Genomic DNA, 27,686 nt, shown 5'->3' with positions numbered 1-27,686 from the left:
TACTATGAGGCTGTTCATGTGCTTTGTTTAATACATTTATCTCTTGTCTTTGTTTCTATAATGGAACTCAAGGTGTTGTAGGTGGGTTTCTGGGCACTGACGAGGCCCAGACGTCCTGAGGTGCAAACCAGAGGTGATATCAAGCATTTGATTGGCCCTTGTGTGCTTAGATTGGAGTAGGGGCCATTTGGAGCAGAACCCCAGCATTGGGGGAAGGGGGTGTTGGCACTTTGTCCCCACTGCTATCACACTCTTGATTCCCCCTCCAGTTGCTCTTTGACAGTTTTTCTCCCGCTCTCATCACATGAGAACTTGTGAACCCCCAATGAAGCTGAATGTTGGAAAACTCAGGACTGATAAAATAATGTCCTACTTCATGCAGCAGATAAACTATGGCACTTGCTGCCACATAGCTTGTGTCTCATGAAGTTGAATGCAACCTGCCAGTCATATATTCATGGTTTCATCAAGTGTTTCCTGTTTGATTTTGATTCCTATACAAAAGATAGGACACCCAGTTTTGTTTAAAAGTTTCTATTGAGTGGTTTCTCCCATTCCATAGTTTATTTTATTTTGTCATTTAAACCCCACCTTTCCTCCAAGGAGCTCAAGGTGGCATAGATTGTTCTCCCCCTCCCTGTTTTTTCCTCGCAACAATTGCTTATAGCTCATGATTTTATTCATGATCATTATATCCCAGGTCTTGTGGGGGATAGGTAGACAGATAGTAGCTACATTGCCTATCAGCACAAGCTAGCTCAGAGAGCACCAGGATTCCAGAGAAGGGAGCATAGCTCAGAGGGTAAACTGCATTCATGGCAGATGGAAGACCTCAAGTTCAATCTCCAGAATCTCCAGTTAAAACCATGGTGGGGTACCTCTGGCCTTCCAGATGTCCTTGGACTCCAACCCCTGTCAACCCCAGCCAGCATGACCACTAGCCAGATATGGTGGGAACTGTAGTCCAGCAACATCTGAAGGGCCACAGGTTCCCTTGCATCAAAACTATCAGGTAGCAGCAGGTGATTGGGAAGGACCCTTCTTTGCCTGAGGCCCTGGAAAGCTGTTGTCATTCTGTGCTGGTCTAGATGGGCAAATTGGTGTAAGGCAGCTACATGCCTTCCCATTTCAAGCTCTTTGCCATATTAGGCAGGTGCTCAGATGTTGCTGCAGCACAGCAAATTCATTGCCTTGCACACGGCTTGGCAGAAAGAGACCTCCAAGCTGATTGACATTCTGTCACTCTGTTGACTCTGAAGGAAAAGTAGAGGTGACAGCGAACTGCATTTCAGTTGCGTTTCTCATCTCAAATCCTTGGGGATCTTCTCCCCACCCTTTCTTCTCCTCTTATTCTCCTCCCTCCTCTTGGTGGTCGAAGCTGACCAGCTTAGGGGTGAGGATGGTGTGTTGCTGATGGAGCAGAGATTGGCTATGTGCTTCCCCATCATAAAATCTACCTGGCTTCCTGAAGAGGATAAAGGTAGTGCTTGCGAAAGTGAGGGTTATATGATTATGTACAGAAACAAAACGAGGGAAGGAAGGAAGGAAGGAAGGAAGGAAGGAAGGAAGGAGAGATGGGAGATAGGGGTGGGATAAAGGAAAAGGGTGTTGTGGGGGGTGGAGGAACACAGATCAATCAAGGGAATAGGCTTAGAGTACAAGCTTTATGCAGCTGCCTCTGTGATTAAAATATCATCGCAAAGGAACGATTAAACCATCTTCACTCTGTGAGCTGTGTCTCACCTTGGAGGGGAACAGCCAGATTGCTGTCAGCTGTCCTGGCAATTTTTACCCCATCACATTGTTGAGAAACAGGGATGTTTTCAGAACCTTTAAAACAAAATAGGTTAACTTTCTTTGTCTTGGGTCTGTGCAAGGAGTCCCCAGGGGTGCGGGAAAGGAGCATAGGCATCTGTGGCAGATGCTTCTGCATTAAGCCAGCTCTGTCGATACAAGATGCTTCCGTTTTTGGAAGGTTCCCAAGGCAAAGAGTAGCATGTAATGGCTAGAGGGTTAGACTAGCATCTGGGAGTCCAGGGTTCAAATCCCTCAGCCATGAAACTTGCTACTGTGTGACCCTGGGGTGGGGAGCAGTCACTGTCTCTTAGCCTAGCCTACCTCAGAGGGTTGTTGGGAGGATAAAATGAGGAGGTGGGGAGAGCTATGTCCATCATCTTGAGCTCTTTGGAGGAAAGGTGGGATCTAAATGTAATAAATAAATGATAAACATTTTTCCCCTCTACAGGGAACCTGTTCCATGCTGACTCACGTGCTGAAGAAGTCCTGCATTTCTTTTACAGGGATCCCGGTGCCCTCGCAGAGGATTCTGGGGCATGCTTATTTCATGCAGGTCCCTGGTTGCGTCTGTTGAGCCTCCTTATGGCCCTGCATGAACTGAGCACAACCTAAAACTGAGCACAACCCAGTGCCCTTCCAACATCTGGCGTTGCAGGGGGAGATTGCAAATGACAGACGAGCTGTCTTTCACCATTATTGATTCCCACCCTCCTAACTAACTGAGCTTTGGGGAAGCCCAGAGTGCTCCAGGACATGGTTTCAAAGTCACTGCCCTAAGGAGTTGTTTGCTTCCATCTTTAGCAAAGAGTTGCAAGTTATTACCCACTGGAGCTACTTATTGGTGCCATGCTAAATTCTCCCTCCCCTTTTAATTTACATCCTGGGATTCTCTTTCCTGCTGGACTCTTATTCATTTATTCTCCCCAAGTGAATTGCAGTTGGGTTTGGTGTTTTTTGGTGTATGTGGTGCAGCTTGAAGCAGCTGGATCTTCCCTTTAGGGCAAGAAATGACAACATTTTCTCGCTCTATGGTTGTATTCCAACAGGGGTAATCTATCAGAGAGAGTCTGCCAACTGTGAGCAGACATGAAGCCTGCAGTGGGGCAAAAGCAAAAAGGAGACTACCTCCTTTCTCTCTCTACCCTTGCCTCCTTTCTCCCCATCCGACAGTCTGCCAGGATCTGCCAGAGGTCTGAACTGCTTGCTTGCAGAGGGCTTTATTGACGTTAGTGGGAGGGCCTCATGCAGTTTGAGGTTGCCTGCCTGCTCCATAGGGCCTTATCCACTTCCACTGTTGTCTATGGGTTGTAATCCAAAGTCGTGCTAAATTAAAGTCACTTAGTGGTATACTTGTTGCACCCTTGAAATGTTTTGCCCCAGCAGAAAGTTGTTGCTCAAGAGAATGCATGAGCAGGTTGCTGGTAATTTTGTTGCATGACAAGTGGTTCAATGTATTGCACAGAGAGTTTCCACTAGCACCCCTGTTGTGTTGGCATCTTCTGTTGCATAACATTAAAAAGGAATGGAGGAGGTAGCAGAGTCAGATCAGCAGAGCAGGGTAAGGATCAGAGTTCCTGCATGTAGCAGGTGCTTTGCTGCAAAGGCAAAGCTTGCCTACAGGAGATGTTACAGAGGAACAGGAAAAGACAGGGACCAGTCACTGTGAAGAGGGGCAGAGCAAGACAGACTGAAGCTGCTCGGATCTAAAAGGGACTCACGTCTTCCCAAATTGTTCCTTGGAAAGGCTCTGGTTGAACTCTGGTTGGAGGGATCCTGACAGGCACTGTTGCCTTTGCCCTATGGGCTGCTGTCCAGATGGTCCCATTGTCTAGGCTTTTATTGGGTTGCCTGGATCTTGCTCTGGCTTCACTTTAATCACATACTTGCACCTACTTCCGCCAGCAGCTTTGTTTCTGCAGAAGCAGATGCTCTCGGTGGAAACATTACATAGGATTAGTGGTGCAAAGGAGAATTGTCAATTCAATGGGCCAACCCCATTTTGTTCCTTGAGGCAAAGGGCAAAGATTGTGGCTCCCTCAGGTTCATGTACAGAAGCTGACCAGATTAGCAGTGGAATCTTATCTCAATGCCAAACAGCAACCTCCACTGCCCTGAAGGACAGCAGGTTCACTTAGGGGGTGCAAACCTGGCCATATGGTGCAAACAGCCCTACCCAATCCTCACTCCTCAGCATCTGCTGCCTGCAGTGACTGCCTCACTCTTCCTTATGTTAGGGACAGCCCTGGGCAATCCCCGTTACCTTCTTTCAATGCTCTGCCTTCCGTTCCGTTGGCATCAGCAGGGTCTGGAATGCGACCAGAGTGAATGAAATCATTTCTTGGCCGTGGTCCTCATGGGAGGTGCTGCTCAGGTGAGCCTAGCCTGAAGGCAGCATTTGGCTCTGGCATTTATTTGGCAGTCCCGCTGCTGACGTATGAGTCAGCCTAGCCTCCCACCTGCTTATCCGTTAGCAGAGCTAGCACCGTGTGCCATGGAGAGGGCCGTCAGTAATTAATGTTTAGATTTGCCGTGACAAATAATCAGGGTTGATGCGGTAAGAGACCCATGGGTGCAGGATGGCTGGATGAAAACATATCATTTCCGATTATCATTGTACTGCTGGGGGCTGTCATCATTCCATTAGTTTACATCCGATTGGATGGAAAGATCTGTACCCAGGTTTAGAGTGGCAAGCAAAAAACCAAATTACATCTCCCTCCTCTTTTGCTGCTGTGGAAACAGATCAAGCCTTTAGAAACTTGCACACAGACCTTAGTGGTACAAAATTGCAGGTGTGTGTGTGTGTGTGTGAAGAGAGTGAGAGAAGAAACTCATTACATTAAGTGTTGGGTGCAGAATTCAACTTCTTTGATGTGTCGCCCTTCATTAAAATCAACAATCAGGTTTGTAGCCCATATGATGGTTAAAAACAGGTTTGAAAGCTTGTGGGAACACCTGCTGCATTTGCAGGAATCAGGGGAGTCTCTGAATAAGATCTGTGGGAAGCCAGAGGGTGTGGGGTTCAGGTCTCATTTTCCCCTCCCATGTAACTAGCAGGAGCAAAATAAATAATTCAAATCTGGAGTGATAATGCAAATGTGCTGGATTGAGTCTGGCCGCAGAATCAAGCATTCCTTGCCATGAAATGTGAGTCATGTTGGTGCAGAATTTTGTATTTAGCAGAGTCCTGGGTGTCATTAGATCCAACCCCAAGTAGCTCCATTGTTCATTAAGGAATTATCTCTCTCTTTTTTCCTCTTTCTACACTTTTCTTTTCTCTCTCTTGTTCTCTTTTTTCCTCTTTGATTTCTTCCCTCTAAAGAACCCGCCCCTTCGATTGTCTTTCTTCTATCTTGCCAGGATGAAGCGGGCACAATTTGGACCTCATGACTGGCTCTCTTTCCCAGTGCCAACTGGGCCCAGTTGGTTCCTCATGGATAATCTAGAACCGGAGACTGCCTACCAGTTCAGTGTCTTGGCCCAAAACAAGCTAGGCACAAGCTCCTTCAGTGAGGTGGTCACTGTGAATACTTTAGGTGAGACTCAGAAGAGGACCTTGATGACCCAAGGTTCCATAAACCGAAAGAATGAATTACTAGCAGCGTCGTACCCAGTGTTATTCTGGAATTCTAAGAAACCAGAAAGCTTTCAAGGGTTCTCCAAATGGTTCAAAATGGTGTCTAATTGCATCCAAGCATAGACAAAAACCTTCTCATTGATCTCAGGAACTGCCAAGCAGAATTTGGTGATGACATCTTAAGAAAGGGGGGGGGGAAGGCACATGGAAATTTAGTGCTGTGCTTACTCTCAGTAAAAGTAAAAGGTTGAGCCAAAGGTGTCATGGAAGAGCAGAGCTTTGAGGAAGCAGTTAAGGGGCAGCAGGATAGGTGGCATAAAGCAGGTATTCTGAGGAAAACATTCTGGGCATAAGGGACAGTAAGGGTGAAATAGCAGAGCTTTTAAAGCAGAAGTGGTCAAACACTTTGGCAAATGTGCCACAATTCAAGTGTAAAACACAAGACCCATCACCGCCCCCATAGGTTTCTTGCGTCTGTTTTAAAAATATTTCTTTTCCCTTCCCCTTCTATCCCAACATTTTTTTTTTATCTTCAGCATTCCCTGTCACAACTCCAGAACCCCTGGTGCTGGTAACTCCACCAAGGTGCCTAACAGCCAATCGGACGCAGCAAGGAGTCCTATTGTCATGGCTTCCCCCAGCCAATCATAGCTTTCCGATTGACCGTTATATTATGGAGTTTCGGGTTGGAGAAAGATGGGAGATTTTAGATGATGCCATCTTGGGGAGTGACAGTGACTTCTTTGCAAAGGATTTGACTCAGGTAAGTGGATGACAGATTGAACCTTACAGTGTGGTGGTCTTTCTGGGAAATCTTGGAGTGAATTAAGTGTGCGAGCTTAATAGGAATGCCTTAATAAGAAGGCTAGTAATAATAGACAAGCTTCCCTGAAAGACAATTTGTCTCCCAAACTGTTTATCTTTCCTTGCAATGTTCTGCCACAGAGGAGCGTTGGGTATGTTCCAGGCTGCTCTCTGAGGAACAAAATGAGGTTCCAGGAAGCCTGAGCAGCACTGAATATGAGCTTGTCTGTACATTCCAGAACAGTGTTCTTCAAGGTTGGGTCTCCAGATGTTGTTGGACTACATCTCCCATCATCCTCAGCCAGCTTAGCCAAGTGTCAGGGATGATAGGAGTTGAAGTCCAACAACATTTGAGGATCGAAGGTTGAAGAACATTATCCTAGAGCATAGCGCCCAATCTTCTGTAGAAGAGGTTCTACAGAAGACTGCAAAGGGTTCCTTGGCAAATAGGCCTTTGGAGCACCAGAAATGATGCCCTAATGATGCAAATTTCTAACACACTGATCTTTCATTTGAGAAGAGTGGTTGACATACTATTCATCTCTCCAGACTAGAGATGCTTCTGAAATTCCCATCCAAATTCCATTTTAAAAATTATGTATATCAAAATTTCTCCCTGGATATGGGACTTGCAAATTACCTGGTCTTGCTTCTGAAGTGGAACCAATGCATTAGTAATCCTCTGTGCTCCATTTAAAAAATAATAATTCTCTCTGTTCTCTTTTATTATGTTTAATTTTATGTTATATATTTTTACCAGTATAAGCCACCTGGACGGCCCTTTTGACTGTGGACAGGTGGGGTATAAATGGTATTGTGAATTCAGTTTTACGAAGCAAGTTGTAGGTAATCAAGTGATATGTGTGTATATATGTTTGGTGTTAAATGGTCCCTAAGGAAACCCACTAAATACATTTTGGGGGCTTAATTGCTACACTCACTATCTCTTCGGAGACCCTAGAATACTCTGTTTTCTGACTTTAACTACAAGTGTTGCAACCTGATGACTCTAGATACTAAAAGTGGCTAATTTCCCTGCATGTATAAAGCCAATTCTTTTCCCACCGCTGGGGAAATATACTGTTTCCAATTAAAAACTGAGTCCAACTGTCGACCACAGTTTGTGGTGGCATTCATTTTTCACAACAAATGTCAGCATTGGTGTCAGGCGATGTTTGATAATGCACATATTTCATGCCATAGGATACATGGTACGAGTTCAGAGTTCTGGCTGTCATGCAAGACCTCATCAGTGAACCCAGCAACATTGCCGGCGTATCCAGCACAGGTAAGGAAGTGCTTTCTCCACCTTCCATTAAGCTTTTTTCACCAGCCAAACCTAATCTGCGGATGGGCATGATCATCACAAGGAGTGGATCCTTGAGAATGGCCTCAGAACTGAAGAATTGTCCTGGCCCTCCCTGCCAGGTGAAGGATTTGAACTCAGTTTTGTTTTCCTGCCAAATTATTTAATGCATAAATCTGAGTGATACATAGAGGAGGGTAAGGCTATCAATGGCTACTAGCCACAATGGCCATGCTCTGCCTCCACTATTGGAGGCAGTAATGCTTCTGAGGAGGGGAGAGTGTTATTTTGCTTGGATCCTGCTTATGTCTTTCCCTTGGGCATCTAGTTGGCTACTGTGAGAACAGGATGCTGGACTAGAAGTGCTCCTGGCTTGTGGTTCTCCAGAACTTGTTGGGCCATTCCTCCCACCATCCCTGACCATTGGCCATGCTGGCTGGGGCCAATGGGAGATGTAGTTCAACAACTTCTAGACGGCCATAGCAGACCTGTTAAATGTTGAAGGAGCCAAAAGCCTTGTTTTCCCCCCCACATGGAGATGTGTTTGAGATGTTGACTGTTGTCCAAACCTCTTCAAAACTGCCTACCACAGCATGGTAGCATCAACCATTTTCCAATGAAATCTCCTCAAATGTGTGTGGTGAAGAGATGATGGAAGTAATTCCATTTGTTTATTCTTACTCTGACGGTCTCCCTGAAGAACAAGTGCCTGTAGCCATGTCTTAAGAGGCTCCCCTATTCTCTGTCTCTCCCAGACATATTTCCACAGCCAGAGCTGACTGATGAAGGCTTGGCCCGGCCTGTGCTGGCTGGAATAGTTGCCACCATTTGCTTCCTCGCGGCTGCCATCCTATTCAGTACTCTAGCTGCCTGCTTCGTCAACAAGCAACGCAAACGGAAACTTAAGCGCAAAAAAGGTGAGTCTGTACCTTGCATTTCCTGGAAAATTAAGGCAATAATCACCTAGGCGTCAAGACAGCCTTATACTCAGAAATCTTGAGGAAGTAGTTCTGGGATAAACATGCTGCAATCCAAGACACTTGCTTTCCTAGGTACAGAATATGTGTTCAAACTATTTCTCCTCCACCAAACTTAGGCCGCATTTGCACCATCCACTTAAAGCACCATGATACTACTTTAAACACGTATGGCTTTCCCCAAAGAATTCTGGAAGCTGCAGTTGGTTAAAGTTCTAAATATTGTTAGGAGGCCCCCATTCCCCTCACAGAGCTACAATTTCCAGGGTTTTCTGTGAGGAGGAATTGATAGTTAAGCCATTCTGGGACTGGTAGCTCTGGGCAGGGAATAAGGGCCTCCTAACAACTCTCAGCACCCTGGACAAACTAACTCCCAGAATTCTTTGGGGGAAGCCATGACTGTTTAAAGTGGTATATCAGTGCGGTAAATGGATGGTGTGAATGTGGTCTTAAAATGTCTCTCTACACCCCCACTTGCCTATTTGGTATCCAGCTAAGTTGTGTAATACTGTGTTTTAATATTAATGCATTGTGTTTTAATTGTTGTATCCTATCCAGGGACCTTATGGCAAAGTATGGTTAATAAATTGTAGTAGTAGTAATAATAATAATAATAAGAGTAGTCCCGTTAAAACTAATGTGCTTAAGTTAGTCATGGCCCTTCATTTCAATGGGTCTATTAAATGTATGACTGACATTGGATATAATCACTAGATATGATGATAAGGCCTCAAAGAGCTAACCTGTTTCCACAGTGTCAGGTTGTATCATGGGGTGGGGTGTCGCATGACCAAACGTTTAATAATAATACCACAAAGCATTTGATGTCTGGAAAAAAGAAGTTGACCTTGCCTTCTCCCTGATGTGCTAGTTTTATATGCAGTGCTACTATAAAACACTGATATGCAGTGTTAGGGCTTGCTCTCCCTGCTGAAATACAAGAGGCCCTATCGTATTGGCATTCCACTGGCTTCTGTAGACAAACCTGTGCAGGCAAGCATTTCCAGGAACTTGAACTTTGTGTTTTGTTTAAATAATATTTTTAATGAGCTTTTTTTCTTGTGTATTTTAATGATGGATGTTTTTAATGTTTTTTTAAATGGAATTCCTTTATTGCATATATTGCATGTGTGTGTGTGTTTTATAATTGATGTTATACTTGTAAAGTGCTTAGAAACCATTTTGACATGTAAGCAGTGTATAAATTAATAGATGATGATGATGATATGTGCAGCAGCATCTGGTCATGTGGAGAAACATTTAATGTTGTGAACATCCTGTAATAGTGGGGATACCCAGCTTACATTGGCTACATTCTTGTTCTGTTTTTCATTGTTGGAAAAGTAAGAAATAGGGTGCTTCATTCAATGTTGTCCTTTCAACTCTTTTAATTATTTCTCCCACACCCCCTTTATATTTTCCAGACCCTCCTCTCTCAATAACCCATTGCAGGAAGAGTTTAGAGTCTCCGTAAGTATCTGTGTGTTGGGGGGAAAAAGCAGAAGAAAATCTATGAAATCATCAGTTAAAAGCAGCCATTCCCCTTGAGAGTTACACTTCCCAGAGTTCCCTGAGAAGATGGATTAAATGATTAAACCACCCTGAGAAATGTAGGAATAGAAGGGTTTCCTAACAACTCTCAGCACCCTTAACAAGCTTCATCTCCCAGAATTATTTAGGGGAAGCCATGATTGTTTAAAGTGGTATTGTGGTGTTTTAAATGTATGACGTGAATGTGGCCTTTGCAAAGGAGAAGTAATATTAATAATAATGATGTCCCACCCTAACTTCTGCTTATTCATTTTACATCCAGTTATGGGGTTTATGTTATATAGTGCTCATACATCCTTTTATTCAAACTGTGGTATTAAGCAAACTACAGACGTTGGTCCCCTCTGTGATCCATTATTAAAATTATGCCCCCCTCTTTTCTATGGCACAGGTTGTCCTCTGGAAAAGTGAGCCCCGAGAGCATCCGGACGCTCCGTCCCCCCTCTGAATCTTCCGATGACCAGGGCCCACCTGGCAAGCGGATGCTTAGCCCCAGCAAGGAGAAGGAGCTCTCCCTTTACAAGAAGACCAAGCGAGCCATCAGCAGCAAAAAGTACAGTGTTTCCAAGGCTGAGGCAGAAGCTGAGGCGACCACCCCCATCGAACTCATCAGCCGCGGGCCAGATGGCCGTTTTGTCATGGATCCTTCAGAGATGGAGCCCTCCTTCAAGACCCGCAGAATAGAGGGCTTCCCCTTTGTGGAGGAGACGGACATGTACCCGGAGTTCCGCCAGTCCGATGAAGAGAATGACGACCCTGTGATGCCTGCCTCTGTGACAGCCCTCAAGTCCCAGCTGACGCCTCTCTCCTCCAGCCAGGAGTCTTACCTTCAGCCACCAGCATACAGCCCAAGGTTTCACCGGGGCCTGGAGGGGACGGGCACCATGGAGAGCCGCCTCCAAGCCACTGGCCAGGCCAGGCCTCCTGCCCCCAGGCCATTCCACCACGGCCCGTATTACGGTTACCTCAGCAGCAGCAGCCCCGGCGAGATGGACCCTCCGCCTTTCTACATGCCGGAGGTCAGCCCCCTCAGTTCTGTCATGTCCTCCCCTCCTCTGCACCCAGAGGGGCCTTTTGGTCATGCCACCATCCCTGAGGAGAACGGAGAGAACGCCTCCAACAGCACGCTGCCCCTGACCCAGACTCCGACGGGGGGCCGGTCCCCCGAGCCATGGGGCAGGGCCGAGTTCCCTTTCAGCGGCCTGGAATCGTCGCCCATCATGTTCCCCCACCAGCTCCACCAGTGCGAAATGGCCGAGAGCCTGCAGCCAAAGGCCAGTCTTCCTAGGGGACCACCACCTTCCTCGCTCCAGGTCCCCACATCCTACCCTGGCATCCTGGCCCTGGAGGCACCAAAGAGCTGGACTGGCAAGTCGCCAAGCAGAAGCCAACCTTCCATGCCCACCACCGCCAAATGGCAGGACAAACCTATGCAACCAATGGCGAGTCAAGGGCAGCTAAGACACACCAGTCAAGGCATGGGCATACCTGTGTTGCCTTACCATGGGCCGTCCGAGTCAGTCAGCCACAGCGGCACAAGCACATTTGGCCTGGACACCAGGTGGTACGACCCCCAACCCAGACCTCGGCCCAGCCCCCGGCAAGCCAGGAGGGCTGAGCCCAGTTTACATCAGGTGGTGCTACAACCTTCGAGGCTTTCCCCCCTGACCCAGAGCCCCCTCAGCTCCCGCACCAGCTCCCCAGAGCTGACGGCGCGGGCCAGGCCACGGCCGGGCCTCATCCACCAGGCGGAGATGTCTGAGATCACTCTGCAGCCTCCGGCGGCCGTCAGCTTCTCCCGCAAGTCCACCCCATCAACAGGATCCCCTGCTCAGAGCAGCCGGGGAGGAAGCCCCAGCTTCCGGCCAGCCATGGCTTTCACTTCTCTGGCCACCGGCTATCCCCCCCCTCAGTGCCCTTCCCTGCCCGTGGAGCCCATAGACGTCTTCGGACAAATCCCCTCTCCAAGGAGGGGAGGGGAGGACATTCTTAGGCCGGAGCCGACACCGACAACCAGTTCGGGGTAAGTGTGTGTGTGTGGACATTGCCTGCTTCCCCTCCCCCCCCAGCCTCTCTCTCCCTCCCCGCCTCACCTGCTCCCATCCCTTCCCCACAACTTCTTCCCCTGCCACCATCACCTGAATCCATGTCGAGGCACGCTGCAGCAACTTTTTTGGAGATGGCCTCCAGCTGGGATTTCTAGTATTATTTCCCCCCTCCCTTCCCCAGTCAAGTTTTGCAGTGTTGGGCCACCCCCTGCCAATATCCATTACCCCCTCAGCATGGGCGATTAGATTCATAGGGTCCCTGGCCTCTGGGACTGTTGGGAATTGTGTACTGTTGGTTAGCTCAAGGGCTCTCCCTTTTCCTCCCCCATCACAAGAAATAAAAATATTGAAGCTTTCATTTTTGTTTGGGAGTCACGTGCTGGGATGAAATGAAGAGGGTGTCCAAATGTCTAAAAACTGTAGGTTCAGGTGGTGTTTCTTTTCGCTTTGCAACTGGGTCAGCGAGCCCCAGATATTACCAGTATTTTCCTCTTCTAGTTCCTGGCTGTTTACTTTCCTGGGACATTAAGGCCTTGAGGCCCGCTCTTTGCCTTCTTCACATCCTTCTTTTACCCCCCGAGAGGGTTTGTCATCTTCCATGAACGAAACATGGCCGCACAAGCCGCCTTTTTCCACAACATCTCCAAAAGGGGTGCTGCAGCCCCACCCACAAGACTTGGGCGAGGCGAGAGAAACAAAGACATTAGCCACATGAACAGCTTGTAAGGAGAGGACCAAAAAATTTAAAAAGTCAAAATCTACCCCAAACACACAGAAGTCAAATCAGGAAGCCGCCAGCACCCTCGGATCCTGTCCATGCAAGGGATTGCAGCTGGCCAATTACCTCCAGCAGCTGGTTTTCCAGGTACCAGGGTTGCACCAGGCAAAGCGTCTTCTCTTTCTTTCCGTTTCTTCCTTCTCCTCCCCACACCTCTGTCTTTCACACTAACTGTAGGTGCGTTCTCCTTCCATCCTTTTGTCTTTGTTGAAACAATTTTTTTGTTCTCCATGTAGTGGAGTTTGACTCCCCTTGCCCCCTCTCTTGATCCCCCAGTGTTGTGGAAATGAGTGGTGGTACCCTGCCCCCCGCCCAAATGGCTTGATGGAAACATGTGTAGATCAATTTGGATCAGGAGGGAGAAGTGACTCAACAGCAAGCAAGGAACAAAGGGTGGGCTGGTTAGACTGTGTGGTCGGCCTGGTATGTGATCCCAAGCAGTGGTTGTGGTAGGGTCATTGTAGAGCAAAGGTGTGAGACTTGAGTATAGTGTGGGAAGCTGGCTTTTCACCCCCTTGCTAAACATCCTTGCATTCTACCTATACTCTCTGGTACCTGGAAGCACTTAAGTCTTTGGAGACCCATTTAGCAAGGTTATTGGTTGCTGCTTCAGGAGATTGGACCCAAGGGATAGGAGACATGTCTTTGCACTAAACTGCTGAAGGGCGCTGTAAACGACTAGCAAAATGAAAGCAACCTCTGTTACTTTAAACCTATGCTTGTATAGACAATCTGAAACCTAATGGATCCAAGACTTCCACTTAAAGACCACATATGGGAACATATTAGGACACTCTTGAGCAGTGTTATTGAATATTGGGCTCCCATTTATTGTTGATCTACAACTCCCATCATCCCCGACAATTGGCTTAGTTGGCTGGGGATGATGGGAGTTGTAGTCCAACAGCATCTGGGGATCCAAGGTTGAAGAACACTACTCTAGAGGACACGTCCACACCACAAACTTCATACCATTCTAACTGCCACGACTTCCCCCGAAGAATCATGGGAATTGTAGTGGTTTTTCAGCTGAACACTTCCTGTTAAGAGATCCCTAACCCACCTTTACCCTCTCACAAGTGTGTCAAATTTAATTTTAATGTGTCAAATTTCTCCCCATTAATGGTACCCCCAAACCATTCACTGTCCCACTTGATGTTGAGGCTGGCCCTACCCTCCTCATGCAAATGCAGTTCCCAGGCTTCCCTGGAAGGAGGAAATGAATGTTGAGCTGGCTTCAGGTCTGCAGCCTGAAGCTTTCTGCAGGTCTGCAGCTTTCTCTGTGTTAGCGCCCTGTTGTCTGTGCTTTGAAGCCATGCCTTCTATACACTTTCGCCATCCTTTCTTTTGTTTCCATTTCTTTTCCCCCTTTGTTTTTCCAGCATTGTTTGTTTGCTTCTTTTGTGTTTCGGTTTCTTTCCCCCTCACTTTTCCTTTTGGATTTATTTTATTATATATTTTTTTCCTCCTCCGTTTGACTTGCTGATGTCTTGTGGAGCTTGGCTCCTTGCGGGTGTTGATAACTGCTTTGTTTTTGATTAATCTCAGCTATCTGGGCAGTGTTGTCGAGACAAGCCACTCCTCAGCTCAATAGGTAAGGGCGATCAATGTCTGGAAGGATGGTGCTGTGGGGCGTGGTTGGGGAGAGGGGCATGGGAGGGGATTCCAAAGGAGGGGGGCTCTTTTCAATAACATATATCTATATATCTATACATTTCCTTTAAAGGGGAATAAGGTATTGCAAAATCCAGGACAAACCTTTGCACACTTAGTCTTCGTGGCTTTTGGGTTTCCCCATTCTCTTGTACATCTCCCTCTCTCTATAAGCACAGACTCTATATCAGCCAAACTTTTTCGGCCCACTGACCCCTTGATTCCATAAACTCTTCCCCAGTGCTCCCTACTCTACAAAAAGCATTGCTCAGAATAGCAGTTTGCCTTAGTAACAATAAATTGAACATGTATCCAAAATCCAATTTAGTTTAATTAATTCAACAAAACAAATTAACTTGATCCAGTGATACCAGCTTTTCTAAGTTAAAAAGTTATTTACACCTCTCACACCTCCCCCCTGCTGCCCCCTTGCTCCTCAAGAGTGCGCCCCGTCACCAAGAAGGACCACAATAAATGGATATCAAGTGGAGCAATGCGATTGAAGCAGTGAACTCAGGTTCTAGCCTAACACTTTTAACCGCCATACCAGTCAGAAGTTCCAAACCCCGTTCTTCAGAGACCCTCCCATATAGCTTGCTGTGTATGAGATTATATTACCCATCTCTTCCCCATACTTAATGAGCAGGCTGGCCTTACCATTAGGCAGAGTGAGGCAGCCACCCCAGGCAGCTGATTTTGGGTGTCATGAAAGGGCAGCAAACTGCTAACTCCCCATTTATGCATACTATATTTGATGTGACGGTGCACATGCAACATGCCACAAACCCAGAAGTGGAACCTGGAAACGTGGCGCACCCTGGAGAGTCTTCCTGGCTCACCAGCAGACCTTCTTTAGGCTCTGGGGAGGGTCTCCTTGTGAGCCAGTAGGACTCTCCAGGGTGCTCCATTTACACACAGGGAAGCCTGGAACAAAACTGCTGCATAAACTGGGAGATGCCTCTATTTGATTTATAATTATTTTTAGTGATGGGGACAGGGAGCAGGGCTTTGGGATGTTCTGTCTCAGGTGCCAAAATAATTGTCATGGCCTTGAGAGCTGTGCACCTTGACTGTCAGGAGCGGGAGGAGCCTTTTGCAAGACCCATATCCTCCATTTTTTTCTGATGAAAATAAAGACATCCCCTGCAACATTTTTCCGATGAAAATAGGCACATCCTATTCCATTCCCTCCAACATTTCTCCAATGAAAATAGGGATGTCCTAAGAAAAAGTGGGACATTCCAGGACCAAATCAGAAACCAGGATGGCTTCTGTAAATCTGGGACTTTTCCTGGAAAATAGAGGCACTTGGAGGGTCTGCGAGACCCACTGATAGAATCTCAAACCGCCAGCCTTGGGTGGCAACATGCCAAATACTGGATGAAAACTCTTTGTTCTCACCATTCTTCTTAGCAAAATAGCAAAAGGAGAGGCTTTGACAAAACCCCTAGTAGTCTGCTGTAAAGGCCTGGTTGGCTTTGCTTGCCCAAAAAATGACCACAAATTGTGCAGGCACTGATTTATGTCCTGCAACATTGATCTACTAGGAGTCTCTCCTTAAACGAGAGAGGCTGGGCATTTCTGCCCTGTGTGAAAACCGGCAGATGATAAGCGACTGCATACTCTGTTGTTATTTAAAAAGAGACTCTATAAAGAAGAGAGGCAAGTGATAGCTTTATGATTTGGGGTTGTAAAGTTGTCAGTGGGTGAAGCGTTACTGGGCACTTTATGACCAGGTCAGTATACAGCCATCCCCACCCGCAAGCACACACGCACACAACCCCACTGTTTTATGGAGCCATAAAAACTGAAGAGGGACATGTTTTATGAGATTTGTGCAGACGCCTTAGATCAGCTCACTTCCACGGCGGAGATGCAGACAAATTTGGACAGGCATCTGGAGCATTGCCGTCAGTGTCTCTGGATGACTCTCTTCTGCAACATAAAAAACCCAGTGCCGTCTTCTGAGGACTGGGGAATGGATTTCAATACAAGGTCATGCCAGGGGAACTGCAGGCCAAGTTACACTTAAGATCCTGGGTGATTTATTCTAGGCCTCCCTAATGGAAGGCCCATTAATACCCAGTGGCAGCTTGGATGGGACTGCTATACCAGGCTCCTTAGTCCACCCCCTACTGCAGTCTTTTGCAGCTTGGCACCCTCCAAATGTTTTGGGACTCCCATCAACCCCAGCCAATGGTGACAGGCTCCCCATTTCCTGCCTTGGTAGATCACATGACCAAAAGATGGGAAGCCACTTTGAATCAGGTTGGACCATTTCTCCCTCTAGCCCAGATTATCCTTTCTGACTAGCAGCAGCTTTCCGGGATCTTGGGAAGAGAGACTTTATCATCACCTGCTACCTGAACTGTTTAACTGAGCCAGGGACCTTCTGCATTCAAAGCAAGGACTGTGCCACTGAGCCATGGCCTGGTTTGATTTGCGTTGTCATCGCCCTCTTTTCAGTTTTTAATCTGGGCTGTATGTGTAACACACACACTCAACTTTCTGCACATTCGGCCATTCAAATTTTGCATCAATGAAAGCTGGATAAGGTACCCTCACCAAATATTTGCAAAGTTTGTGTGATGCTCTTATTTCATATAATTTATTTTGTTTTTGCTTGTTGTGGAGAGCAGGCTGCTAAAATCCTGCCTCTTAACTGTTGCACAAACCCTGTCTGGCTTCTGGGATCTCAGCAAGCATTGCCCACACATTTTCAAAAATATATTTGTGTCCGTATGGGCTAGAAACTTGACTTTTCATGGTTGAAAGCATTGGTTCTCGGGTGGGGGCGAAGCACTGGTTCTCAGGAAGCTGAATTGTGGGTGTGCAGTACTGCACCCTGCAGCCCTTTAGTATATAAAAAGCTATGTGTGTACACTCAGTTCACTGTGGATGTCTGTTAACCAAGGACAGGCCTCCTTGTCCCCTCACAGTTAATCTCATCTCTGCAATGGGAAACCCAAAAACCACAAGGCGAAGCTGGTGTCCTGCGTGCTCTTCCCTTAAGTGGGGCAGGGCCTTCTGCTCATAGCCCTAGATGTGAGCCTAGGTGGGGGTTGGCCAGGACTTGCATATGCCCTGACAGTTGTCACTCTGGTGTACATCTTTTGGAGTTTGAGGACTCTTGTCTGTCTGTCTTTTTTGGAAGAGAAGAGTTTTCCCCTTTAAAGGCTGTCCATGTGCCAGTTCTCTGCATGCATTTCACACTCGCTCTGGCTTGGAGAAGTTGTAAGTCCTCTTTGTCTGATTGCTTTTTCTCTCTTATTTCATTATGATTTCTACCTTACGTTTTGCTTTCTCTCTCTTTTCTCACTCCATTGTTACTACTTTTTCCTCTTCTTTCCTTCCCCTCCTTCTCCTGCCTTCTCCCCTCCTCCCACCTCTCTCTCCTCACCTCCCAACCTGTGCCTCCTCTCCCTTGTTCCTTTCCCTTCTCCATCCCTCTCCTGTCAGCATGGTGAAAATCCGTTGTGTAGACAAGTTGTGCTGTCCCCCGCAAACCTGGTGAAGGGATGCCTTTATCTGGTGTGTGCCCTGCTCTTTTATCAGCTTCCTCCTTACCTCATTGCACTGCTGCTACTGCTGCTGCTGGTGGTGGTGGAGCCTGGCACCGCAGTAGGAAAATGCTTGGGGGGCAGGATGGGAGCATCTTTCATTGACTCAGCTTGCAAATGGCTATGCAGCAGTATCACTCAAGCGTAGGTCCTTCTTGGAGTTTTGAGGTGGCTGGCAATCCCTTAAAATGGAGAAGGAGGGGTCTCTGTGCTTAAAAGCTTCAAAATCCTAGAGGCTGTAATCCAGCGTTTTGGGGAGAGACTCTATTTATTGAGGTAATGCTGTGCTCATTGTACCTTTCCAGCTCGGTGTCTCATTCCAGTGCCAAGGGTTGCCACTTCACCCTTACATTTCTTCCTCTACTCTTCCAACCTTCAGCTGGGAAGGAAGATCCAGAGAAATAATAGCTCCCGATTTCTGCCATTGCTGACTAGTAGAACTGCTCATTTTAGTTGTCCTTTGCTGTTGCCATTCAAGAAAAATACTGTGCCAAATAGGCAAACCATGTATCTCTTCCAGGTGCTTTTTCTCTTCTTGTCTTTGGACACTATGGAAGGAAGCCATATTAGTCTTTTCTTGTTTTAGCCTAGTTTTCACCTATGCTCAATTAACAAGAACTGGACATTTCAGGAAAAAACTTAGCCATTTGAGCCCTAATTATAGAGTCTGGGTAAGAATTTGAAATGTGGCTAACACAGCATGCCATCACCTGGTACCATGTTTAGTTTAGTTTTTGTAAAAAGACAAATCAATGGGCCATAACATTAGCATTTAACAGGAAAGAGTGGGGTGATAGTCAACTAGGTTTGCTCAGGGAAAACTCACCGAAGCGAATGAACCTAGTTTAGTAATATTCATTCATTTCAATGGGTGTGCTCTGAGTAAAACTTACTTAAATACTATGTTGTTATTGTTATAATTATTATTAAATAAGGATGTTTATATATTGCCCTTCATCCAAAGATCACTGGGTGGTTTGCGACATAAAAACACATAATAACAAAATAATAATAATTGCTTGGCCCACAAACACATTTAAAAGGTCATAGATTGTTTAATCAGTCAAAGGCCTTGTTGAAGAGAAATGTTTTCACTTTGCATCTAAAGATATGTAATGAAGTGCCAGGTGACCCTTCCTGGGGAGAGCAGTCCACAAATGGGGAGCCACCGCAGAAAAGCCCTGTTCTTGTGTTGCCACCCTCTGACCTCTTGTGAAGGAGGCACACAAAGAATGATGATTGCAGGGTCTGAGTCAGTTCATATTTTACATTCAGTGGATCCCCAAACCATTCATCTCTTTAAAAGCTGGGAATAAATGACTTTGAATTGGTAACTTCCTTAAATACTTGAAGAGTTTCCTCTAAACCATTTTAATCTGTTCACAGTTGAAGACAGAAAACAGGGTGAGATGGATCATTAGAAAGTTTTACTCCTTTAAAAAACTGTACTTGACATTCAGTGTTTCCAAAGCAAAGCTTGTACACTATCTAATCTAGGCTATTCCATTAGAAAAAGTCTAAAATACCCAAATTAGGAAGCAGGGAGAGTGACATATTTCCTAGACACTTCCAAGTATGTACCATTATAAATGTGTTAAGGTGCTACAACACTATTTCTTGCATTTACTTTCATAGACACATATGGCTACCCCTCTAGAAATTTTTACAATTGATGTAGTCCATAGGAACATAGGAAGCTGCCTTATATTGTGTCAAACCCTTGGTCCATCAAATTCAGTGTGATCTACATTGTCTGGCAGCAGGTCTCCAGGGTTTCAGTCAGGAGTCTTTTTTCCTACTTTGAGATGTTGGGGGTTGAACCTGCGACCTTCTGGGGGTACAAGATAGATGCTCTGCAGCTGAGCTGCACCCTTCCCCTGAGAAGTAAAAATGACTTACATTGCAGGTAATGTTGAAGAATGGGTGACATTTCATCCATGTTAAATTAGGTAAAGGGACCCCTGACCATTAGCCTCAAACCCTAAAAATGGAACCGCCACTGCAGGGTGGTCTGAATACCAAAAGCTGGGTATGGCACTGGATTTAGGGCAGTGCCAGCAGTTCCCCTGCACAGGACACCGAGCCAAGGTGGCACAAAATAGTAACAACAACATCAACCTGTATTTCTGTGGATACCTACTGAGAAGATCCATAAAAAAGCAACTGTGCCAAAAAGAATTACTGTGAAAATTAGAAAGATGGGGCAAGGGGTGCCAAATTTTGTCCTCGTTCAGGGTGCCATATACCAAAGTCCGCCCCTGCTGTGTATGAACAACACTAACCACCACCACCTTCAAGTTATGCCTGTGAACTTCTAATGTAGGCATCCCCAAACTCGGCCCTCCAGATGTGTTGGGACTACAATTCCCATCATCCCTGACCACTGGTCCTGTTAGCTAGGGATGATGGGAGTTGTAGCCCCAAAACATCTGGAGGACCAAGTTTGGGGATGCCTGTTCTAATGGCTTATTATAGAAAACTTGATGCTGGTCAAAAAAGAAAGGCCTTTGCTTCAGCCAGAAAGGCACACCTTATACTCTAAATCTTAATCTTGATTGCATCACAGTGATACTGTTATTCTTTTCTTGGAAATTCTACCTAGTTTAGACAACAGACAAATGTAGTCTATCTCCATCCTTAACTGACAGGGATTTAAAAAAAAATGTTACAAACCCATCACAATTGCTTTTCCTTCTAGAACAGGCTTAGGACTCAAAAGTAAAATGAATGAAAATAAGCCACACACAGGCTTGTGTATGATTTAGAATTTAGGATTTTAAGTAAGGATGCAACAAATATCCATGATACGTTAAAAAAATAGCCTGAATCCCAACCTTTGAAGCCCTATATGCTATTGATTAGTGGCTTTCCTTCCTTTGCCGTCTAACATTAACTTGTGGGAAAACTGAGCTAAGCATCTGCTATCTTATTTAAAGTAAATATCCTGCATTCATAGTTGCAGATAAATACCCCAAATACAGCAACAGATTTCTGAACAGGTATCCCACATTTGTGTAATAAAAAGGTGGGGTGGGCGAGGGGATTGATAACAGTTCACAAGTAGGCCAGTTACACTGAATAGTGTCCAATATGGTATTTTTTTATGACATAGTAGTATATAAATACTTTTATTAAAAAAAATAAATAGCTCAACATAATTTATTTGTTGCATTTGTATCCCACTTTTTTCCTCCATGGAAATAAAGGTGGCGTATGTGGTTCTCGCCCTTCTCATTTAATGCCCACAAAGACCCAGTGAGGTAGATTAGGCTGAGAGGCAGTGGCTGTCCTAAGGTCACCCAAGGAGCTTCATGACTGGGTGGGAATTGGAACCTGGTTTCCCAGGACCTAGTCCAGCACTTTAACCACTACACTACACTGGCTCTCCAGTGCTTTAATAGGGAATTGTGCTCAACAATAGCCCAGCACTCAATGCAGATGTAAGCATGGCAGCTATTGGAATGGGCAAGAGTGGTGAGCCATAGACTGGCATGATGTGCAGTAGCACACCAGCCAGCCAATTCTGCATTAGGTAGTGTCCAAACTAGTGTGTGCCATTACAAGTTGGAAAATCCTGCCATTCCAAAAAAAAAGTCTATCCATTTTTGCATGTTTGTCCTGAACATGCAGCCTGTCTTTTCACCAAAATAATTGGAGAGGTTTCATAGCCTTTCATGCTTAGAATGCTTATTTTTATGCAATTAGTATAGCTTACTTCTATATATATATATATATCCATATTCTTATATATTTTAGGTTTATTTTGCCCCCCCCCCAAAAAAAAAACAGAATAGTCCATGCACACATTTCCTCAGTGTAGGCAGGGGAAATGTAGATCAGTAGAAAAGATGTACTTCAAATCACAAAGATGGCACAAAAATGTTCAAGGTGACTTGTTTTGCTCCCCATCTTATCTTATCTAGTCCTTGTAGACAGGAGATGCCTGATATCAACTACTGCTTGGTGTTGAATATATGTTACACACACACACACACAGAGAGAGAGAGAGAGAGAGAGAGAGAGAGAGAGAGAATTTTATTATTTGAAATCTTATTATGAACGTGCTTTAGTTAGCAGCCCAGTATGCCTCATAATCTAACATTAACAAGGGAAAAAACATAATCTGTTTCCTGAGCTGGGCTAATGCAGTTTTCTGGATTAGTAGTTTACAAGGAAGAAGAAAAAGAAACGTCATCACTTTAAGCTTGATTCCAAATGTTCTGCAGGAACAGGGAAATGCAAACTTGGGCTGGAGCTCCTTTCTGCTGCCGTCTTCTGCGCCATTGACCGGATCTTGACAAATGGCCCACCGCCACCTTCCATCGTCTCTTAAAAAACTTCAAATGGGAGTGACTAATTTCTCTCTTTCTGCCATACTTTTCATACTTCTGCTGTTTGTGTCCCAGCTTGTTAATAACATTTTAAATTTTGCTGAAAATTGTGTGCTGGCGTAATTGTCCCAAATGGTAGGACACTCAGATTGGATATTCAAGACACATGTTAAAGGAAGCCCTCTCAGGGTTTTTATTAACAGACGGTGTTATTTTGCTTCCTCTCCATCTTCTTCTTTTGTTGCATCTCAAGTTTGAACATGGGAGTTAGGCTGTTATGGGAGGCAGTGAAGAACCTGGGATGCCATTGAAAAAAAATGCATCTTTGAAAAAGCTGAAGTCAAGGAGCTGGAAAGATGTTCTACGTTCCTTTTGTTGTTGCCGTTATCTACCTATTTAAAGCTGGCCTTCCTGAAAGAACTCCTGTTTGCAACCATCTCTGTTCCCTGGATCCTTTTAAAACCAGCAAAAACACAAGAGACGCTTTGTTTGCAGTGCAGCAGAACAGAATATGGAAGGAGATGAGAATCTGAATAACATTTCAAGAACCGAAGAGAAACAGTGAAGATAACATGTTGCTTCTATCTGTTCTACATCAACATTTATTCAGACTTCCTTCTTATCTCCATACCAGAAGTATTAGGTTCAATAAATATCTGCTCATACTCTGTAATTTTGTATTTCGTCACTTTTTTTAACCAAAAGGGAAGAAGAAAGAAAGCCAGATAACATTTTCCCATCACTAGATTTACCTGGGTTTTGAGGGGTTGCTGCATTCCAAACAGTTAGCCTTGGGCATTTTGTTTCTCTCACAAAACTCTTCATTCCCAGTGCTCAGATTAGATAACAGTAGCTAGGATCCTGACCCCCTTAGCTGCTGTTTTGAGAAATTGGGGTGGGGGGGATTATATGGCTAAAACAGGGCTCGGCCCACCAGTCTCCTCATCATTCAAGCACTGATCTTGCACAATATTTATTTGCTACTGAGGGCAGAAGCACAGAGCCCAGGACTTTACTAGAGCAACATGAAACTAGGCAATGGGTTTTGAGAACTGCGCAAGGCAACATTCGCTAGGCTGGTGCACTACATGGGTTTTAGAATAGTTATGCTGACTGAGGCTGATGGTAGTTGTACTTCAAAGCATCTAAAAGGGCACTGGGTTGGTGAAAGCTGGCATAATGTCTGGCCCACAGAGTTTGTGTTTGTGTGTTTATATAATACATCTGCTTTGGAACATCCTCCCCTAAACCACATGATTCTGAAGGAGAAGAAGCAGGATGATACAGCAAGAATGTGCGCGGGTGGGGGGGAGAGTAATAAGAAACAGAAGTAGAAAAATCAACAAAGAAATGACAATATGATACCATGTTACACTACTGTGAACTAAGTGTAGCTCATTATATTTGCAACCAAATCTATCTATGTCTAGTCTAGTCTAGTCACTCATTTATTATTTATTGCATTTATATCCTACCTTTTTTCCAAGGAGCTTAAGGTGATGAACACGGTTCTCCCCTTCATAATTCAATCCCCTCAACAACACTGTGAGACTGAGAGGCAGTGACTGGTTTCCAAGATCACCTAGTGTGCTTCATGATGTTTTGAACCCTGAAGGTCTTCATCCAACACTCTAACCACTACAACCACATGGCTGTCTAGTCCAGCATTCTGCTCCCACAGTGGTGAATCAGATGCCTATGAGAAGCCCTGTGATATGGCCTGCCCCCAGCAAAGGAGAGACTCGCCCCCTCTGTGGGTGCCAGAGAAGATTTCTGCAGTTCTATACACAAGGAAGGGGACAGTGACAAGAGAAGCAACTCTTTGTGAAGGTTGTTCTGGCCCTGGAATTTGATGAGTGTCCCCAAACCAAAGAGAACTTTGGAAGATTTTGTCACAGTTGCTGCCTCCACAGTGTATTCCTTTTCGTTTCTGATCCCCCAAACAGTCAAAACCTGTTTAGCTCCACCTATTTGGTCTAATGGACCAATTAGCAAGACATTGCAGATGACAGGACATCCAGGGCACATTGGCAATGTTATGGGTACAGTGGTTCAGCTGAGGGGGGGGGGAGAGATGTAATCTTTCAGTCCTTCACCTGATCCTTTAGGGGAAGAGTGGGGTGATGGGACAAGCGTTTGAGCTAGAGCAAATCTGACCTGTGGCAATCCGGAACTTCGTCAGATGCCTGGCCATCTATCTTGAAATAAAGAGAGAAGGCCTTTCAGCTCGCTTCAAACCCAGTCTGTCCAGGGAGAAATTCAGGAGTGGGAAACTAGGTCCCTCTAGAACAAGGTGTAGTCAGCCTCCTGAAGAACATTCCAGAGATGGTGTACTATTAAAGAGAAGGCCCTTATCTAAGAAACAATAGACTTAGCCCTGCAGATGCTGTTGGTCTCCAACTTCCATCATCCCTGATGGCCATGCTGGCTGGGGTTGTTGGGACTTGGGGTCCAACACAGGGCATGTGGAAGAAGCCCCATATTAAGTTCTACAGATTTTGATGGAGCAAGTATGCTTTGAGTTGTAGCTGTAGCTCCAGCCAACCCAACAACATGCCATTGCCTATGGCAAAACCCATCAGCTGGAGCTGTGGTTGTCCAAAATCAGTTTGAAGTGTGACAGTGTAATGGTCTAGATACGTCCTTTGAGAAAGTCGTTGGTAGTCTAGGAGTTCTCCCACTTTCTCTTGTACCTTTCAAGACAATTTGCAATGTTCCTTTCCCTTGGACCTGTGTGCTGTATGTTTGTGTGGTGAATATGCAGAAATGATATCTCACTAGAACAAAACTGGGATGAATGCAAATGTATATTGGAAATAAAGTTCAGAATTTTATTACCTTCCCTCATTGCATCTGCCACCCGACACCCCATGATACTTTCATGTCCTTCACCTTTTTGTGCTGTGGAGTTGGGATGCATCCTTTTGCTACTAAATTTTGGTAATTTGCCTCACCACTGTGGACACCTGTTATATGACTTTTCTTTTCTTTCACGTTTCCTCCCCTCTTAATTCCAAAAAGTGCCTTATTGGACATTAGAATTGACACTTTAATTTTTTTTTAAAGATTGCAGATCATTTTAATTCAAGAGCCTTGGTGCTAGTTTTATTTCAATTTTTTCCAGCATGGTTCATTTCTAGAGATCCAGCCATTTGTAGGAGTTTGCTTCCATTTGCAGGAATGGCCAAGGGGTCGGAGTCTTAATGTCTTTTTTCTATAACCTTTGCCTGGTTCGACCTGAGCAGCATTTGTTGTGGGAGTAGCAAAAAAACAAACAAACAAAAAAAATCAAACAATTCCCAAAGAAAGAGCTGGTAGGGTTGGTTGGGGAATGCCAGGGGTGTCTGGCAGTGTGGGGTGATGACACTAATATATATATATATTCATGAAGAGGTGAGGGAAAAAAAGGTTTCCCCTCCAGCACCAGTGTGGTGGTGTGGACCCTTATTTCACCTTCCTAGGACCCTCCTCATATTCCCCCCTCCTTTTCCACGGCAGACCTGACAGAGGTTGAATGCTCTCTTCCCAGCAGAGAGACCTCCCTTGAGACAGAATACGGCAGGGGGCCACTGATGGCGCTTGTCTGTTTTGTCTTTCTAGAAAACGTCCATCTCCAACCCGGAACGCTGCTGCACCTGAGAGGCTCGAAGCTCTGAAATACCAGCGGATAAAGAAGCCCAAAAAGTCATCCAAGGGCTCCTCGAAATCCAAAAAACAAATCAGTGAGTGCGAGGAACACGAGACTCCCGGCTAATCGTCCCACCCCCCGCCCTGCCTGCCCCTTGCCACTTTGGGCCTGGCACAATACTCATTGAAGTCAATGACTTGTAATGAGAATTGATTCTGTCTCTGGGCCTAGAGAAAGTGTGCTACTCTGTCCTGTTTTTTCACCCGTTCACGGGATCTTCAGAAGTGAAAGGTTGCACCACCCACCCCACTGATATTTGCCTCCAACCCTTAAGCCAAAAGGTAGTTTGTAGCCCTTTTCACCTCCAGTTTGTATAGACCCTGAGCTGGTGTTTCCTACAGTTTTCCGGTGGATTTCTCGTTAAACTCAGCTCCTGTGTCTCTCATTTCCTTTTCCCTCCTACCCCAGTTCCTCAATAAACTCTCCTAACTCCTCCTCCTCCTCCTATTCTGCCCTCCTCTTGGTTACATCTTTATTTAAACAAAACCCTGCCTCGTTCCCAAGGATCATCCATCCTCTTGGCAATCCCATGAACATCTCACACCCTCTCTGCATAAAGCAAACCTTCCCACCCCAAAACATTGCTTTTCTTTCCCCTGTTCTCCTACAATCACGCAACTTTTCATGTGCTAAAATAATACCTCTCTGCCTTGGTTATATTTTAAGTTGTGTACTGAACTTCTTTTTCCTCCTTCTTTTTGTTGTTGGCTTAAAAAGAACAAAGAACAAAACAAAACTGCTGATTGCCTGTGCATCCCGCCATGATGCCTGTGCAAAATGCCTAACCACCCTCTTCCTCTGCCCTTGTCACCTTCCTCCTCAGATGGTTCTGCCTCCCAGGTTCAGCAACACCCTAACTCTCAGGTACTGTGGCCTGACGAAGCTGTCTGTCTCCGGAAGAAGAAGAGACATCCTCGCCAGGACCCCTTTGCCCGCCTCTCAGCACTGAAGGATGACCTCTGCCACCGGCAGGTTCCTGAGGACCAGACAGCCATTCTCAACAGTGTGGACCATGATGATTCCAGTGGGCATGCAACCTTACTTTAGAGTAGCACCAGCTGGGTGTGTATGTGTGGAGGGGTGGGGCAGGATAAGGGTGCAAATATCTTGTGATCAGGCAGAATCCACAGAGAAACAGCGGGGAGAGAAGAAGCTGAAGCACAGGTGTGTGTGCACGCGTGTGTGTTTGTGGCTCATCCATACTGGAGGGTGTGGGCTTCAGTCTTGTTTTTGGGTACCAACATGGGGGGGCAGGAAGTGCCTAACAAAGCAATTAATAACTTACATATGGTGCACAATACCCTTGTGTGGTATTTGATAGGAGTAAACCCAACATGAAGTCTTTGACCATTGCAGGGTGGGGGGACCGTTTGCATCTCCCTGTAGCATTTTCAGTTGCAATGCAATCTGTTAGGATAGGCAATATCCAAAATGAGAGAGGAAGGGAGGTGGGCGGGCATGGGAGAAACATCCCTGCTTAAGCAAATCAGCTTTGTTTGGATCTCCTGCAGAGGATCAGGCAAAGGAAGAGCTCAGTGCATGGAGTTCTGTAGGAGAGGGAAATGGAGCTTCGAAGTAACCACCCTTTGTAAAAATATTCATCATAATAATCTGGT

At 45.6% G+C, this 27,686-nt stretch overlaps 1 protein-coding gene across 6 annotated transcripts in view; it reads left to right on the top strand.

The window, feature by feature from the left end:
- Positions 1-27,123, top strand: part of IGSF9B (immunoglobulin superfamily member 9B) — a 115,274-nt gene extending 88,151 nt beyond the window's left edge. For 2 of the 6 annotated variants that reach the window (XM_082201350.1, XM_082201349.1), the window contains exons 13-20: positions 5,158-5,333; positions 5,911-6,137; positions 7,382-7,466; positions 8,240-8,401; positions 9,886-9,931; positions 10,404-12,035; positions 25,983-26,104; positions 26,894-27,123. In XM_082201350.1, coding sequence (XP_082057476.1) covers positions 5,158-5,333; positions 5,911-6,137; positions 7,382-7,466; positions 8,240-8,401; positions 9,886-9,931; positions 10,404-12,035; positions 25,983-26,104; positions 26,894-27,117 — 2,674 coding nt within the window. In that variant the 3' untranslated portion in view covers positions 27,118-27,123. Of the gene's footprint in view, positions 1-5,157; positions 5,334-5,910; positions 6,138-7,381; positions 7,467-8,239; positions 8,402-9,885; positions 9,932-10,403; positions 12,036-12,558; positions 12,926-14,386; positions 14,433-25,982; positions 26,105-26,893 lie in introns of those variants that run through there. The other 4 variants (XR_014214128.1, XM_082201352.1, XM_082201351.1 and 1 more) reach the window with 4 other exon arrangements.
- The last annotated feature ends 563 nt before the right edge of the window (positions 27,124-27,686 follow it).

Source organism: Podarcis vaucheri (assembly GCF_965113315.1).
Source record: "Podarcis vaucheri genome assembly, chromosome: 15".
NCBI classification, from domain to species: Eukaryota; Metazoa; Chordata; class Lepidosauria; order Squamata; family Lacertidae; genus Podarcis; species Podarcis vaucheri.
Note: the sequence above shows the minus strand (reverse complement) of the source record. Positions and strands in the feature narration are given on the sequence as shown.